This window comes from Montipora capricornis, chromosome 9 (genome assembly GCF_036669925.1).
Source record: "Montipora capricornis isolate CH-2021 chromosome 9, ASM3666992v2, whole genome shotgun sequence".
Classification (NCBI taxonomy): domain Eukaryota; kingdom Metazoa; phylum Cnidaria; class Anthozoa; order Scleractinia; family Acroporidae; genus Montipora; species Montipora capricornis.
The window spans coordinates 2,990,136-3,009,285 of record NC_090891.1 but is presented as its reverse complement, the minus strand read 5'-3'; the positions used below and the strand labels follow the sequence as shown (position 1 = coordinate 3,009,285).

Sequence of the window (19,150 nt, the reverse complement as noted above, 5' to 3'; positions counted from 1 at the left end):
GAGCAAAAAATGTGAATTTGATCATACCTCTCAATCGTTACAGTTTTTTTGAAGAGTTGCAGGATAAAATGTTGGTTCCTATGCAGTTACAATTCAATTTGAATCTCCAGAACGACAATGAACTCATCAATATGGCAGCAGGAACAGATGCCGGCAGAGTAGTTTTGAACAGATTTCTACTATGGGCTCCAAAATTAACACCAAAAGACAGTATGTACGACAAATTTGTAAGCTCTTTCATGAAAGAACACAAATGGACATATCAGCGTGAACTATATGCAGTGTCAGCACCTGCTAGAGTCAGTAGTTTTTTTCAGATTTCTTCCAGTATTGACAATGTCAAAGCAATTTTTGTTTATCTACAACGGGCTAAAACCAGAGTTGCAACTCAAAATCCATATATACTTGATACCTTCAAACTGAATGAAGCAAACGCAAACAGTTATTTAACAACATGCAGACTCGAATATGGCAATGGTGTTTTCTACCCAGAAACAGAATATGACAGTGAAAGCAAAGTGAGAATATTCAATGATCTGATGTCTTATGCAATGCGAAAAAATGATTACAACACCGGAACCCAGTTGAATCTTGCTAATTATAACAGCCTGTATCCACTAATCTATTTCGATCTGTCATATCAGGCAGAGAAAGTAACAAGAGACCCTAAACAGTTGATTTTCAGGTATAAAATAAGTGCCAATAGTGCAGCAGATTTCAATGTCCATGCAGTTGTATTGTACGAAGAGTCGGTTGTTATTGACAAGGTGGGTAATGAATTGGTGATAGTTTAAGCCCGCAACTGAAACAGTAATATGAAATCAAGTGAATGACTCCCATTTATTTACAATCGGAATTATATAACATATATTATATGACTGAACTTCATGAAATCAACGTAAGACTTTCAGATAATCAAAAAAAGAATCTGAGTAATGCTTACCATAAAAGGGAAACAATTGTTCTAAGACTGACAAATGATTCTCTTAATGGAAACGACACTCTTTATGTTCCAGCAATGGTGAAAAAAAGATTGCAAAAAAATCGACAATTGAACAAAGGAATGGACATTAAGCTTGCTAAGACCAATATCAGAAAACAAGTAGGTGGAAGTCTTTTGAGCACCGTATTGTCACTTGGTATGAGAGCTCTTCCAGCAATTGGTAAAACCCTTGGGTTGAGTGCTCTTGGTGGTTTAGCAGAAGCCGGAGCTAAAAAATTGTTAGGATCTGGTCAAAAAGGTGGTGCTATGCCATTACCCATGATGATACCTTTCAATGCAATCAATCAACTGATGCCATATCTTAATATGTTTACAACCAAACAGCAAAGAGACATAATGAATGCGGCTCAAACAGGATCTGGCGTTAAAATAACACCGACTAAAACACAATCAGGTGGATTTCTAGGAACTCTGTTGGCTTCCGTTGGAATACCTTTGGCTCTGAATCTTGTCAAAAAGCTAACGGGAGGAGGAGCACCGAGGATAGGTAGACCAAGATTGCATGGTGAAGGAGCACCTAGAATGGGAATGCCCCCTCCATTTTACAGTTATCCGCCATATGTGACTGGTAATGGTAGAAAAAAAAAAACATCCTCAACCAAAAAAGGAAAAGGGTTACTATTGGGAAAAAACAGTCCATTCAATGGCATACCCATTTTGGGGGCAATATTGTAAAACCAAAATTTCACAAAAACATACCTATGTCCAACCACGATCTAATGAAATGGTGCAAATATTTGAATATACCAATAAATGATGTACTGTCAAGAGATGAAAATGTTCCACATAACCGTAAACAGGCGTTATTCATATACAATCTTGAACCAGCTTATATGAGCGGAAGTCATTGGGTTGCAACATATGTCAAAGATAATGTAATAAATTATTTCGATTCGTTTGGTATGCCCCCATTTCAAGAGATTGTAAATCATGCCAAAAAGAAAAATCTCACTTTGTTACATCAAAACAATCAGATACAAAACATACAAACAACAACTTGTGGGTATTTCTGTTTATACTTTCTGAATGAAATGAATAAGGGTAATTCGTATTATGATTTATTACAAGTATTCGACATAAATGATACAATGAAAAATGAGAGATTTATCGAATATTATTTCAGAAATATCTAACTTATATGTATTATGAAATCATATTGTGTTAAACAAAAGAAAGTGACTGAATGTGTTGAACCTTCAGGTTACAAAACAGCTAAAAATGGTAGACTAATGTTCTTTTGCACTTGTGCTGAATGTGGTATTACAAAGACCAAATTTGTAAAAAACAGGGAAACTAAACAGCCCGTTGGGAGCGGGCTTACTCAGCGATATTGCTAATACTGGAACAGAATTATTTTTAACTAAAGGAGTACCTTATCTTGGCAAAAAAGCCGTTGAAATGGGTAGATATTATGGTTCCGAATTAATGAGAGATCCAAAGTTGCAGAAAAAAGCAATCGATTATGGTTTGAGAAAAATGAACCCTCTACTTCATAAAGTCGGTTCTGAAGCTCTCGATCAATTGTCAACAAAAATAAGACCCAAAAAGAAATACACAACCAATAGGAAAGATCTTGATGGTGGTGCTCTTGACATTCACAAAGCTATTGGTAAATTGCCGAAACCAAAAGGCGGATGGACATTACCTGGGCATCATTACACAGGACCTTATAATGATTTGGAAAATCAACTGAAGTATGACCCAAAAACTGGTCAAATATTGGAAATATATGATATGCCCACTGGCAAAACTGATGCAATAGCAATGCAACACGATGTTGATTATTCCGTCTGCAAGGATGACAGGAAATGTAAAAACAAAGCAGACCGAAAAATGGTACAAGCTTTAGACAACGTACCGTATAATGAAAGACAATGGGGGCATTGGTTAGCGAGAAATGTCATCAATACAAAGCAGAAACTAGGTCTAGGAGTTTCAAAAAACGGAAAAAGCCGTCGGGTAACTGGCAAGAAAAATTAGCAGATGAATTACATGCATCCATAAGACGCAACTTTACTCGGCGGCGTGTAATCGTGAATCATATTGATGAAATATGGGCAAGTGATCTAGTTGAAATGCAACAGTTTAGCAAATGGAATAAAGGTTATCGGTATCTTCTTATGGTTATTGATGTTTTCAGCAAATACGGTTGGATTGTCCCATTGAAGGATAAGAAAGGTGAATCCGTTACTGAAGCATTTAAAACAATATGCAAGGAAGGCAGAAAACCACAATATTTATGGGTTGATAAGGGTAAAGAGTTTTATAACAAACACTTGAAAGACTTGTTGGATAAAAATGGGATACATATGTACTCCACTGAAAATGAGGAGAAATCCTCAGTGGTTGAAAGGTGGAATAGAACAATTAAATCCAAAATGTGGAAGCAGTTCACTGTTCAAGGTAATACAATGTATCTCGATATGCTACCCAAACTAGTGAAACAGTACAATAATACAAAACATTCAAGCATAAAGATGACACCCGTTGAAGCATCTAACAAGAGGAATGAAGGTATAGTTTACTTCAATCTATATGGTGATATGGAGCCATTAAAACAGAAACCTAAATTCAAAACAGGTGACCAGGTTCGAATATCTAAGTATAAACGGAATGTGTTTGACAAGGGTTACACACCAAATTGGACAGAAGAAGTGTTCACAGTCGATACGATCCAATACACTAATCCAATAACATACAAACTAAAAGATCTCAGAGGTGAAGATATTCAAGGGAGTTTTTATGAACCTGAATTATCAAAAGCAAGGCAGGATATTTTCCGTATTAACAAAGTGATCAGAAGAGACTATAAAAAGAAACAAGCTTTGGTAAAATGGAAGGGATACAGTGATGAATTCAACAGTTGGATACCATTGAAAGACATTGAAAACATATGAATCGTGGTGAAAACGCGCATAAATACTTATAAAAAAATAAAAATATATACTTATATTATATGGACAAGTTTGAAAATGAAGAAAAAGTTGGTTTCTATTATGAGAGCGATCAGGATTCCCATCTGTCGGATTCTGACTGGGTACCATCCTCACCGGAAAGTTTTTCATCACAAGAAAGCGAATCGGATTTTAGTTGCCCGAGTTCGCCAGAATCTTTTGCGTCACAAGACAGTGATGAATCTGTGTAAAAGATAATCGAAACATATAGTATATGTTCAGAGGAAGCCAAATAATTGAAACCATGGCTGTAAGAAAAGTGATCACAGAAATGATTTGTGAAATAGTGGTCAGGAACGCAGGTTATATGCATTATGTTCATTCAGAAGCAGTACCATTGTTGATCAAAGCATTGAAAACAGGAGGACCAAAGAAAGAAATCGGGAAAATGTTTCACATCATAGATGTCAAAATGGATTTTTTATTCAGAGAATTTCAAAGATACCGTAAATTTTTGGCACCATTGAAATTGTTGCAAGGATGAAGTGAAAAACTAATATAATCCTATTGTATATGAACCCAAAATCATTATTCAATGCTTTAATGTCCCATGTAATTCGTGATCCTTCGTTGAAAGTCTTTTTGGAAGATTTGATTTATTCCGATGTGTTGTCTGTCATTCATCCACCCGTTAAAGTGAAATTGGTGCATTTCAATAAAAAATTAATGGTCATGGTAACAGATGGAAAAAAAATCTTTGTAATGGATCCCGATGACATAAACGACGACATGTTGCAACAGATAAAACAAGCTTTCAGCAAATACAAACCAAATGAATCTGAAGATGAATATGAAGATGATTCTGAAGATGATTCTGATTAAAACCATATAAAAGAATAATGTCTCTGTATATAATATGGAAACTTCAAAACGAGGTCCAAAGAAACAATTCACTGACAAAGAGATTCAAGAGAAAAAAAACAAATATGGTCGTGAGACAGAATGGTATTGTGTGATATGCAACAATGGAAAGAATTATGCCATGAGAGGAAAACATCAGCATCTCAAAAGTGAGAAACACAAACTGCATATGAAAATTCATGAATTGGAAAATATATAGTTTGTCAAATTTTTACAGTTAAAATCAATCGTACCAGATTGGTTTCAACTAAAAATCCATAAAGTATTTAAAAGAATGTCGATTGTTATATAAGATAGAGAATGAAAAATAATATCTCAAGTAATATTATGAATCATACCAGTTTAGAAAATCTAAGCAAAAAAGACCTGATAAATCTTATCAAAAAATTAATCACCAAAGACGATACAAAAGTTGGTCCCCGACGGCCAATACCGACACCTCGTAAGAGTGTGCGGCAAATGGTGCGAAATTATGAAGAAAACATAATTCTTCCACCACCAGAGTTCCGAGATGGATATAGACCGGTGCCTGCTCCAAGGACGAAGCGTTTTGCTCCAGTGGCAGCTCCAAGAACCAAAAAACAACCCGTTCCATCACCAAGGACCATAATACAAGAAACGAACAAAGCTTTAAAAGGGTTCACCAAGTCTTATGAAATCAACATAAAAAACAGCAAAGACCCACTTATGTAACTGCAAAATACAAGAAAGGCTGTTGCCATCCATATCGAAAAAATATTAAAATCAATGAAAGGTCTAAAGTTTGTTGAAACACTTAGAGTAACATTTGAAAAGCAAACAGGGCGAGAAGAAAAAATCATCAAAACGGCTTATTTCAACAGTCAACCACAAACAATAACAAATGACCCACAAATTGAACTAGCTTTATCTTTGTCAAAACAAGTCATACTAAACAAGATTGCAGTTTGGATTTCAGAGGGATCTGGTTGGACTATTCAATCTGTTGAAAATCATTATATCAATGTGGTAAAATACGAGCCAATGAAAGGATCTTCTTACATCAAATTACCAAATGAACTCAAACACAGTGCAAAAGGATTGATCAACATGAAAAATGAGGATAATGAATGCTTCAGGTGGTGCCACATAAGACATCTTAATCCTCAAGACAAATACCCACAGAGAATCAAAAAATCAGACAAAGCATTCATTGAAAATTTGAATTATTCAGGAATTGAATTTCCAGTGACTACCAAACAGTACAACAAAATAGAAAAGCAAAATGAAATTAACATCAATGTATTTGGTTATGAAAACAAACAAAAATATCCCATTTATGTGTCAAAAGAAAAGTATGAAGATTGTATGAATCTGCTTCTTATAACAGAAAATGAAAACAAGCATTATGTGTTGATCAAAGATTTCAACAAATTCATGTACAATCAAACAAAACACAAGGAAAGGAAGCACTTCTGTATGCATTGCTTACAATGTTTCAGTTCTGAAAGAGTATTAACTGATCATAAAGAAAACTGCATACAAGTAAATGGCACACAAGCTATCAAAATGCCAACAAAAGATGATAACATACTAAAATTCAATAATTTCCATAAACAACTACCAGTACCATTCGTCATTTATGCAGATTTTGAAGCTATAACAGAAAAGATATCCGGTTGCCAACCTAATGATGATAAATCGTACACAGAGGCTTATCAGAGACACACAGACTGTGGTTATGGATATAAGGTTGTGTGTTGTTATGATGATAAATACACAAAACCAGTACAAATTTATAGAGGTGAAAAAGCTGTTTACAAATTTATGGAAGCTATGCTAGAGGAAGTTAAATATTGCAAGAAGATCATGAAAAAATATTTCAATAAACCATTGAGAATGACTGAAGATGATGAAAAAGAATTTCAAAAAGCTAATGAATGTCATATCTGCAATAAAAAATACAATGAAAATGATGTGAGAGTTAGAGACCATTGCCATATCACAGGTAAATACAGAGGATCAGCTCACCAAGATTGTAACCTAAATTTCAGATTGACTGAGAAAATACCAGTTATGTTTCACAATCTCCGTGGGTATGACAGTCATTTTATAATGCAAGAAATTGGTGAGATAGTTAAAAAGCATACATACACAAACAAGAAAGGTGAAACATGCCAAATGAATATCAATGCCATACCAAACAACATGGAAAAGTATATGGCTTTCATGCTTGGTAATCATCTGACCTTTATTGATAGTTTTCAATTCATGAGCTCAAGTCTTGATAAACTGGTGAGCAACCTACCAAAAGAAGCATTAATATATACTTCTAAAAAATTCAAAGGTAAAGAGCTTGATTTGATGAGTAAGAAGGGAGTATACCCATATGACTTTATGGACAGTTTTGAAAAATTCAATGAAAAGCTGCCACCAAAAGAAGAATTTTACAGTATATTAAATGATGAGCATATCTCAGGTGATCAACACAAACATGCTCAAAATGTATGGAACACTTTTCATCTAAAAAATATGGGTGAGTACCATGACTTATATCTTAAATCTGACATCCTTCTGTTGGCTGATGTGTTTGAAAACTTTCGAAAGACCTGTCTGCAATACTACAAACTAGACCCCTGTCATTATTTTACCAGTCCTGGGCTTTCTTGGGATGCTATGTTAAAGATGACTGACATTAAATTGGAGCTTATGACTGATATTGATATGTTTCAATTCATCGAAAAGGGCATGCGTGGTGGTACATCATACATAGCAAATCGATACGGCAAAGCTAATAATAGATACATGAAAACGTATGATGAGAAGGCGCCCTCAAAGTATATAATGTATCTAGATGCTAACAATCTGTATGGTTGGGCAATGAGCCAATACCTTCCAACTAGTGGTTTTAAATGGTTGGCTAAAAACCAGATTGATAAGATAGACCTAGCCAAGTATAAAGAAGATAGCAATAAAGGTTTGATATTAGAAGTTGATTTGGAATATCCCAAAGAATTACACGATCTGCATAATGATTATCCGCTAGCAACCGAAAAGGTCAAAGTCAACAAAGATATGCTTTCTAATTATTGCCAAGAAATAGCCAATAAATTCAAAGTGTCAACTGGCTTAGTTCATAAACTGATACCTACATTAAGCAACAAAGAAAAGTATGTTCTTCATTATAGGAACCTACAATTGTACACCGATCTTGGTTTGAAAATAACCAAAATCCATCGAGTTCTAAAGTTCAATCAGTCACCATGGTTGAAAGAATACATTGATTTCAACACACAGAAGAGAACCAATGCTAAAAATGCTTTTGAAAAAGACTTCTTCAAGCTTATGAATAACAGTGTATTTGGGAAAACAATGGAAAATATCAGAAAGCGAGTAGATGTCAGATTAGTAACTGATAAAAACAAACTGTCAAAAATGGCTGCCAAACCAACATATGTTAGTAGTAAGATCTTCAATAAAAATCTAGTGGCAGTGCATAAAATCAAAGAAACACTAACCCTAAACAGGCCGGCATATGTGGGTATGTGTATCCTAGATCTTAGCAAGACACTAATGTATGATTTTCATTATAACTACATCAAACAAAAATACGGTAGCAAAGCGAAATTATTATTCACAGACACAGACAGCTTGACCTATGAAATTGAAACCAGTGATGCGTACCAAGACTTTTGGAATGATAAAGACAAATTCGATAACAGTGATTATCCCGAAGATTCACAATATTTCGACAAGACAAACAAAAAAGTAATCGGTAAATTCAAAGACGAGGCAGCAGGTATACCAATAACCGAATTCGTCGGATTGCGATCGAAAATGTATTCATATATGAAAGACAATGACAAAGGCGGAAAGACCGCTAAGGGTATTAAAAAGAATATCATCAAAAAGAACATAACTCATGAAAATTATAAAAACGTACTGTTTAATAACAAGCAACTGCATCACACCATGAAAACGATTAGAAGCAACTTACATCAACTTGGAAGCTATGAGCTTAATAAAGTATCATTATCTTGCTTCGATGACAAGCGGTACATTCACAATAATGGTGTGACAAGTCATGCATACGGTCATTACAACATTAACACACTAAAATAACATTTCTTTTAAAGGATTGAACACAAAATGTCCAACCAGAAAAAAACCAAAATTTGAACCATTTGGTTGTATTTTCGGTTTTGGTTAATTTATGGGTTAACTTTTCATTGGTTGAAAATCACGGGGAAACCCCCTTTATTTATTTCCGAGAATGCCATGCTTTGTGATTTTTCTAAGAAAGTCACGCATTTTAAATAACATATAGTTCCAAAATAAATTTTGCGTTGGATCCATTCTGCCTCGCCACGGCATAGATTCGCAGAAATATAAACCATATAGATTTCCAAGAATATGAGACCGAAAATACGAGATCAAAAATATGTAACCGTCAAATGTAAAGTAGTATGGAGTTGGGTTGGGATGAGAGCATTTTTACAAAATGATCTCATACCCCCAACTCCTATACTACTCTTGAGCGGGGAGACTGCGTGGTCATGGATAATTGTGGCTTCCACCAGGGTCAGCGCATTGAACCAGTGCTCAGGGACATGTTAGCCGATTGCGGTGTAAGACTATTATTTCAGCCACCTTACTCACCACATTTCAACACCTGTAAATATTGCTTCAACGAGATAAAGGCATTTTTACGTCGCCACCAAATGCTAGCTGTCAATGAAACCAAAATCGCAATAGCGCAGGCGATGCTCAACATTACTGCCAATAGCTCGTATGCATATTTCAAGCATTGTGGATACTTTTTATGAGCAACACTCTTTTTTACCTTTTTGGAAACCAGATCAGAAAAGTCAACTAAGAAAAATGTAACATGATATCTCTGAACACAAAGTTTGCTGTTTGTTGACATTGTTCAGTCTGCAAAATACATATCACAGACGTACTAACGCAAGAGGTACAACTACAAGAGCGGAATATAAACGAAGCTTTGTTTAACTAATAACTACATAAGTAAAACATTTCCAGAAAAATTAACAAATGAACGAGAATCAGAAATTCGCAACGCTATGAAGCCGAGTTATTTGTTATTTAACCTTGATAAATATTCCCCACGTTGAAATAAATCAGTGTGCAGAAACTGTTGAGTTCACTTTAGTTTACATTAATTTTACTCGCGAAAAACACAATATCACAAGAAGAGGACAAAAGATGCTTTCTATCCTGTGAGAGTAGTGACACGCTCCATTTATAAATAGATTTTACATTTGAGTTCTCGTATTGATCTATAATCATCGGAAGTCTCCAGTCTTCCAGGAGTACCCAACGGATCCGCTCCTCAAAATATCCGCTCCTCAGGCTAAGAATTTGCTGGCTGGTTACTAAATAATGGATGAGAAACTCTAGCTGGGAATTATGCCGAAACGTTTTTCTTGCTGTGGTCGACCCTTTGAATACCGAAGCTGGCTAGAAAAAAACAATTCACTTCCCTTCTGGCTTCCTGCGGCTTTTGAAATTGTGCTCTGGTTAATTTTGGCTGGAGTCACACCAGTCGGGAACCTTCTTGAGCGCTCTTTGCAAAATCATTAAATCCCTATCCAAGCGGCTCCTGTTCGCATACGTTACTTGGTTTTGTGCCTTCAATCTAGGTCTCATGATAAAGAAAAACGAAAATTTTGCTCGCTCACGTGCGGCGGTGAAACTTTTGAAATGGGTTTCCTCTTCTTGTGCCTTGTTTTCCAGAGATCTAATTAAACTAATTTTACGCTGAAGTTGACTAATTTTCGTTTTGTGTTCGGGATGCTTTTCTATTATTTTACACACACTGATGTCCGTGCAAGGAGGTTTTGAGCACTTTACTTTTGTGTGACCACTAACTACAATGACAGTTGTTACAGAGGCGAGCTCGAATATCACTGAGCGACTGAAAATGTCTGGATTCACTGTTCAGTTTCTCCAATTCTTCTTTAGCGCTAGCAATTTGTACTTTCAAAACCCTACGATTTTCTTCCATTTCCTGTCGCTGGCAGTCCAAAGGACTTTTCTCGGCATCTTTTGGAGCTGTTGTAGTGGCGAGATGCGTGCCAGGTGTTCGTGTGAAAGACCAATTCTTCCGTTGCAGCGACTCGCATTCGTTAGAAGCTGAAGAACTCAACATTTCCACGTCCATTCGTCTCACTTTCCTCGGTGGCGGTGAATCTACTTCGCTTGCCTGAAGAAAAATCTTTCCGTAGTCCCTATCCTTGACTTCTTTTGCACTCCTTAGCATCTCATCGAAAGCAAAATCATCTGGATCTTCCGACAGATTGATCATATCGCTGTCTTCGCGGGTAAGTGCGCAAGCGGTGAACAGTTTTGCTTTATCGCCTGCATAAGCTTAGCAAAGGAGATATCCTTAATCAAAAAAGTACTAAATCTTTCCTCCCCGTACTTCACCTTCACCTGGTATGTTGCCATGCTCTTTGTAAAGGATATCACGCTGGGAGATCTTCTCCGCCCTACAAGGTTATCTGCTCTCTGATTGGCCAGTTGCCAATTACCAAGCATCAAACTCGTCAAAAATATGTCAAAGAAATGTCATAAAAACTGTCTGGGTGTTCACGATACCGCGCGCAGCACTGTAACACTCAGAGTGACTCCATCAGTGCTAAACTCTTTGTTTAGCTTGTAACATATTTTTATGTTACCTTTTTTCTTGATGAACTATTGTTTTTTCTTGTATTTATAGAATATTCACACTGTCTCTTTTTCATTTGAAAATGACGTCCGCGAACGTCGAAACGTCGTGTATTTTTTAGCCGTGTAGTTTTAACCGTTTTTACGAAATTTCTTTAATGTTTTTAAGAAAAGTTTTTTCGCAATTTTTTACAGCTAAATGTTTCAAAAAGTCACTTATTTTTAGTTTCAATCACAGATAAATCATAAAAGCAAAGTCCTACAGCCTTCGTAGAGCTCGAGCTTTTTCGATGACTGAGCGATGGGATATCTCAATTCGGCCAGGAATAATTAGGCCTGTTCCAAACGTCGTGCTACTGCCACGCCGAACTCAAATGAAATTGTCATTTCGATTTAAGCACAGCAATAGCACGCCGTTTGAAACCATTAAGCGCGGCACGGCTGATTTAGGTTCGACACGACTACTTAGCACGGCAGGACTTGCCGTGCCGCCGCACGGCAGTAGCACGACTTGGTTTCAAAAGGCGTGCTACTGTTGCGCCGAACTCAATTCATAAATTAATTTAATGTTTTTGCATTATTTGCTTACTATTACTGGATGGATGGTTTGTTTTATCTTTTGAATTTGGCACGACTGTATTAGGTTTGACGTTTGAAACCGCTGCCGTGCCATCGTCGTGCCACTGCCAAGCCAAATTCATTTGAGTTCGGCACGGCAGTAGCACGACGTTTGGAACAGGCCTAAGAATCTTTACAAGGGTATGGACTCTAGATAGCCAATGAAAAAGCTAAAAATTCCCTACAAACTCGGGCTTTGGATGGTCTATTATACCGCTTCATATTATTTTATAACTGTCAATTTTCCGTTTTCCTCATATAGAGTCTGTGATGAAACGGTTCCTTTCAAAACTCCAACAGTCCACTGGTTATCGATCGTTCGGTGTTGACGATTTGCAAATGCTTATGACACAGTGAAAACAATTAAAACACCGCTTGCACACTTCAGTGAACTAAGTCGCAGGTTAACTCCAAGGCACACCTGCTTTGTTGTAACCAATACATAAAAGGCTATAATCGATTAGTCGCTATATCATGTTTATACGGTGGCCCACAACTGTCAAGGCAATAACAAATACCTCACGGCAAAACTAAAACTGTCACTGCAATATCAAATTCCGCACGGCAAAACCAAAATGCTCACGGCAAAACAAAAAACTCACGGCGAAATCAAAAAGCTCACGGCAAAACGAAAAGCTCACGGCAAAATCAAAAACTCACGGCAAAACCAAAAAGCTCACAGCAAAACAAAAAACTCACGGCAAAAACAAAAAACTTACGGCAAAACCAAAAAGCTAACGGCAAAATCAAGAACTCACGGCAAAACCAAAAAGCTCACGGCAAAACCAAAAAGCTCACGGCAAAACCAAAAACCAGAGAAAGGTAACAACTATATCGATGACATGACTAAAAAATGGTTGTCTTAAACACCAAATCCACCGCGAATACCTGAATTCTATACCGTCACTAAAACCACAAGCATACTCTTACTGCTGGTTGTAACCGGCCTACAGAAAGAATATCAGCATTTGTTGACACATTACTTCAGCCTATTTCCACATCACAAACGTCTTATCTTAAAGACTCCACAGATTTTATCAACTTCATTGAAAAGACGAAGATGGGAAAACGAACTTTCCTTGTAACGATGGACGTCACAAGTCTATATACAAATATACCGCAAGAAGAGGGAATCACTACAGTATGCAATGCGTACGAAAATTTTCACAAAAGTAACCCTCCAATTCTCACTAACTATAACAAAGAGATGCTAAGACTTATACTTTTTTTTTTTTTTTTTTTGATCGATAACTTTTTATTATGATTCACACTACTTACAACACTGGTACATCTACTTACACAACTTACAAAAATTACACAATTAACAACTACTAAAATCCATTATACTACCATCAAAACTATTTAACAATTGAATTGGGTACGCACTACTTACAATACAATGCACTTACAATTACAGGTGCTACTTACAATAATACAATTGCAATACTTACTCTACAAAAACAATATGATTACTTTTTAAACTTGCAATACCAATTTATACACTGCTTACAAAAATAATACGATTACAGATGCTAATTATATTTATATTCTTACACTAAAAACAATGAGCAACAAAATAAAAGATACATGCATATTAAAAATAAATAAATAAATAACTTAATTAATTATATTGGAGTGAGTACCCATTTCTTTTCAAAGAAGTTGTTTTTGTTGATCTTTTTTTCAGTTTCATATTTAATCTTTAGTTTCGATTGCAGTCCTTGAATTTTAGGAAGTGTTTGGCTTCTTCTGCAGTCCCACAAAAATAATTTTCCAATTAATATGAAATAGTTTAATAAATTTGATAAAGGGCATTGTTTTGATAAAACTCCAAATAAAACGTTTTGCGCAGAAAGATGGATTGGCTGATTCGATAGAAGGTACCAGTACGATTCGAGATTAGTCCAGAACGTTTTGGAGTGAGGGCATTCATAGAAAAGGTGATATAAATTCTCAGGTTCATCATTACAAAAAGTACATGCATCATTAATTCTAAATCCAATTTTGCATAGTTTGCTGTTAGTGTAAAGAATAGAATTAATAACTTTGTATTGCAAAGCCTTAACATATGACTCAAGTGCAACCAAATGTGGTAACGAAAAGATTTCTTTAAATTGTTGGCTTGTGAAATTAAAATCACTCTTCAATTTACGGATAATATTAGGAGGTTGAGCTTTTCTTGAGACCAGAAGCAAATAATAATCTTTTGATTTTTTGTCTTTAATATCGAAAATTTTATTTCCAATCATAAGTGATGGGGATATGGTTAATCTATCTAGGCTGATTTCTTTTAAATGAGAAGGCACAGAATGACGAAGGCCCGCCCATTGCAGAAAATTGTTTTTGACAATTTTGTTTGAAAAATAGTTATAGGAGTCCATTGTATTTAAGTTAAAAAGAAGATCGTGTATGTAAATAATTCCCGATTTAAAATAATTTTTATAGTACACTGGCTTATTGTCTATTCGAATCTCCTTATTATTCCAATCAATTATTTTCCAGTCACCTTCTGAAGCGAAAGATTCACGGAACTCCGACCACCATAACAAAAGTTCGTGGTAAAATTGAGAAGATATCATATAATCAGAAACTTCGTAATTACAATTTCGAAAAAACAGACTTCCTACGGGCTCTAATAGATGAAGTAAATACGTCTTCCACGTTGCGTTTGAATCGTTAAATAGTCGTTTTAGCCAGGCCAACCTTAAAGATTTAACCATGCTTTCCAAATCTATCATTTTTAGACCACCTCTCTCACAATCGTTTATTACAGATACGCGAGTCACTTTATCTGTACCTTTCCATAAAAACTTGAATAACAATTGATTCAGTTTATTCACAATTTCCTTTGGTGTAGGGAGTAGCGAACATACGTAAACGAATTTTGGGATCAAGAAAAATTTAATCATTGTCACTTTACCGTAAATAGAAAGGCCCCTAGAGGACCAAATATTAATAAGTTTTTTAATACTATCTTTCAAAGTAACCCTCCAATTCCCACTAACTATATCAAAGAAATGCTAAGACTTATACTTAAAGAGAACTCTTTACAATTCAACGGAAAGAACTATCTTCAAATTCACGGTACCGCTATGGGTACGAAAATGGCCGTTGCTTTCGCAAATATCTTTATGGCCGACATCGAGACAGAAATTCTTAGCAAAAGCGTCATAAAGCCACTGATTTGGAAACGATACATTGACGACATTTTTTCGTTGTGGGATGTCAGCAAACAGGATACAAGCAAACTCACACCACCCTACAATAAAATTTACGGCTGAGATCTCGAACACTGAAGCCACATTTCTAGACACTGTTGTATACAAAGGCAAACGTTTTCACGGTTTCGCCGTGAGTTTTTGATTTTGCCGTGAGCTTTTCCTTTTGCCGTGAGGTTTTTGATTTCGCCGTGAGTTTTTTGTTTTGCCGTGAGCTTTATGGTTTCGCCGTGAGCATTTTGGTTTTGCCGTGCGGAATTTGATATTGCCGTGACAGTTTTAGTTTTGCCGTGAGGTATTTTTTGTTATTGCCTTGACAGTTGTGGGCCACCGTATGTTTAAAAGACGAGCAGAAACAAATTATGGTTGTCGATGTTGACTCAAGACATGATGCACAGCAAAAAGCAGCAAAGTTATATAAACGGGAGAAGAAAAGTTGAGTTCATCGTTTTATCGATACACTTACCCGAATCGGATGCCAAAGTTTTAAACAGCTCTAGATCTTTTAAAGGTAAATGCTGCGTAAAAACTGAGAAGGTTTGTATATAGGTAACTCTGAAGCAGGTGTTTGCATTTTTAATATAAAAAAATGACACATGTCATTGCTGCGCCTTTCAATAACATGCGTACTCTTAAATTCGTATGTTCGGGGGCTCCTCCAAGCTTCCGACTACTGTCGAGCGCGCATTTGTAGATTGAGCTTTGAATTTTAGAATCCGCATGTTATTGGAAGGCGCAGTAAGACATAAACAAGTAAAACGACGACGTTTCGGTGACATCGTGACACCATTTTCAAATTCAAATGCTTTACGATAAACCACTAGAAACGAGATGCTTCCGTGAAGCATACACTGGGCTGCCTGTGGTACGTGTTACAGAAAATCAGAAGGCACTGAATTGTGTGGTATTGAACTACAGCATTCCAGTCTCTGAAGAATAACAAATAAAAGAGAAGCGAGAAACATTGGCTTCTGGGCTGACATGTTGATAATTTTTAAGTTTCCTCACACCTTCTTTTCATCACAAGTTTAAGCATGCCCTCTGAGCATCTGACAGCTTTGTAATAAAAAGTTCACTGAATTTTTCCCTGTCCGGCGGGGTTAGTATCGGGATGGTAGACCAAAACAATACACCCCTCACAAAACAGAAGCATCGGACCAAAAATACTACTAACGTTAACAAATGCGAACTCAGCAAGGTACAGATTTTGTTAGCTTGCTTTATGCAAAACAAATATTGATGCAAAAGTAAATAACTATTGATACACAGTTTTCAGAAAGAGCAGGAGGAAATTTCCGGGAAGGTCGATCGCGAATAAAATATTTACGACATGAAAACAACATTAATTTTGCACCGTTATACAGAATATAAAAAGTTACGAACGGCGACAAACATTTTGGGAGATTTTTGCTACTTTCAAATAAGTCGCAAAATCGACAGTGACATGGCCGGAATTCAGCGGACGCCGTGATTAAGTTACCGCGGCATGTTTACTCGCCAAACAGTGAAGCATGTGTGTCAAATGATGGCAAGATACCGGGGTTTTCTAAAAAAAATTTTCTGTCAAGTGTTATAAATGAGCGAAGTCAAAACAAAGATCACAATCGCCCAACTCTTTGAGGTTGATCATTTGTTTTATGCAAAGTCAAAATGTACTCTCCAAGACGCGTACGACGTTATTTATCACCAGGTAATTCCATCATTTTGGAAATAGCAGCTACTTTATTATTCATCGGCGTCACAAATTTTCACTGATTTGGGGCTCATTTTGTTGAAACTTAAGCACGCTTCCAAAAGGCCTGTGAACCCTTCCTGCTTACAGAGCAATACTAAAAAAATTCTCCCATATCACATTTCAACCTTAAGCTCGAAAATTCAATACACATGATATTATAATTCACAAAGGCAGAAAATACCACAGAATCCTTATCCAGCGAAAAATTTATTGAAACAAACCACATATTTGCTCTTAGGGGCGAAAACCTCTTTCTATTTCATTGCGTGCGTGAAGACGAGAAACTCAATCGTGTCAAATTACCATGTACTTCAGGTTTCCTGAAGAACCTTTTCCTTGAATAAAACGAGATGCTTCCGTGAGGCATACACTGAGTTGCCTGTGGTACGTGCTACAGAAAATCAGAAGGCACTGACTTGTGTGGTATTGAAATACAGCATTCCAGTCTCTGAAGAATAACAAATAAAAGAGAAGCGAGAAACATTGGCTTCTGGGCTGACATGTTGATAATTTTCAAGTTCCATCACAACTTCTTTGCACCACAAGTGTGCCCTCTGAGCATCTGACAGCTTTGTAATACTAAACTTCACTGAAGTCAAGCCCTATTCCGCGGGGTTAGTGTTAGGATGGGAGACCAAAACAATAAACCCCTCATAAAAAACAGAAGCATCTGACCGAAAATACTATTAACGCTAACAAATGTGAACTCAGCAAGGTACAGATTTTGTTAGCTTGCTTTATTCAAAACAAATATTGATGAAAAAGCAAATAACTATTGATACACAGTTTTTAGAAAGAGCAGAAGGAAGGACCAAAGGACATTTGAAGAGCGGCTATATCCTAACGGGGTTTGTTTACTCTACCTAAAAGACTGTTGATGCCCTCCCATATTTTCTTAATATTACTGAAATTTGCCTGAAAATACTTGTGGAAATACCTTTTCTTACTAATTCGCGTAAGCACTGAAATTTTATTGCGGTAGATCTTATAGGAAGCAGTTTCACCAGAACAATAAAGATTGTTTTTTACTTTTATCGATCTCCTGATTCCCTTTGTTATCCAAGGTTTTGCTAATCTCTTAGTCTTACGCTTTGAAGTTTGTTTTAAAGGAGCATGCTTATCAAGGAGGTTGTTCAGTTTATTATAAAAGGAAGAGAAAGATTTGTTAACATCAGATGTTCTCGAAACAATTCCAATCAAGTCAATTCGAGACAAGTCGCACAAAAATGTCGTCTCTGAATAATTAGAGTAGTCACGGACCAACCTTTTCTTTCTCAGATGATCATAGAACTTTTGAGGAGAATTAAGAAAACAGAATTGCGAGAAGTGGTCGGTTAGATCCGAGATTATGTTACCACTTATTATGTTATCTTCCAGATTACTAACAAAGATATTATCAATGAGTGAGTATGAGTTGTTATGTACTCTCGTTGGTTTATCGATTGTTGGAGTTAAGTTTAAGCTTTGTAAAGATAAGATAAGATTTTGGACGTATTTGCAATTATGAAAGCGAAGAAGATTTAAGTTGGTATCACCCATGAGAAAAATTTGCTTTCCAGAAGCGCTAAGTTTTTCAATTATTTCATCAAGATATTCTTGAAAACGCTCCGGGGAATTGTGTTGCCTAGAGACAACTCCGCATATTATATTGCGATTTTTTGGTAAATATACCTCAATCCAAAGAGCCTGAAAAGCTTCATTAGAACATTTTTCAACAACTGTGTATTTGAGTTCCTCGTCAATATACATGCCAACACCTCCAGCCGAAAGAGGTGTCGACAAGAAAAAATGAGGGGACAGAGAGGGAGGCTCACGGCGTTGGTCGGGATATGTTATGTCCACGAAAGTTATTTTTAGACGAACGGAAGTCTTTGTTCTAGGGGAAGTCTGTCTTCCGAGACGTCCGCATGCAGTCTTGCTTCGCTCTCAGGTTCTTAGTGAAAAGAGAAAATGATGGCGCACGTGGAAGGCTGATGAATATATATTTTCTTTCAAACATCGGACCAAGGTTGGCCTGCATGCGGACGTCTCGGAAGACTTCCGCTCGTCTAAGTATAACTTTCGTGGACATGACATATCCCAAGGGCTGGACCGGGAGCCTCCTTCTCTGTCC

At 36.4% G+C, this 19,150-nt stretch overlaps 2 protein-coding genes and 1 pseudogene across 2 annotated transcripts in view; 1 reads left to right on the top strand and 2 right to left on the bottom strand.

The window, feature by feature from the left end:
- LOC138015970 (QRFP-like peptide receptor) overlaps positions 1-15,836 on the bottom strand; it is a 37,388-nt gene extending 21,552 nt beyond the window's left edge. Inside the window, exon 1 of the mRNA XM_068863118.1 lies at positions 15,769-15,836. The gene's annotated coding sequence lies outside the window, so the exon portion shown is untranslated. The remainder of the gene's footprint in view (positions 1-15,768) is intronic.
- On the top strand, positions 6,346-8,918 carry LOC138017124 (uncharacterized). Its single transcript, XM_068864319.1, has 3 exons — positions 6,346-7,012; positions 7,124-8,232; positions 8,913-8,918. The coding sequence occupies exons 1-3, from the start codon at positions 6,346-6,348 to the stop codon at positions 8,916-8,918; spliced, it is 1,782 nt and encodes a 593-aa protein (XP_068720420.1).
- On the bottom strand, positions 9,681-11,337 carry LOC138016414 (uncharacterized; annotated as a pseudogene).
- Positions 15,837-19,150: the final 3,314 nt, after the last annotated feature.

What these genes read in the sequence shown, in the direction of transcription:
- LOC138017124 (XM_068864319.1), top strand. Translation starts at nt 6,346, where the DNA reads ATGCCAACAAAAGATGATAACATACTAAAATTCAATAATTTCCATAAA. An exon ending in GTATATGGCTTTCATGCTTG is followed by an intron (nt 7,013 to 7,123) that starts GTAATCATCTGA and finishes AAAAATTCAAAG; the next exon opens with GTAAAGAGCTTGATTTGATG.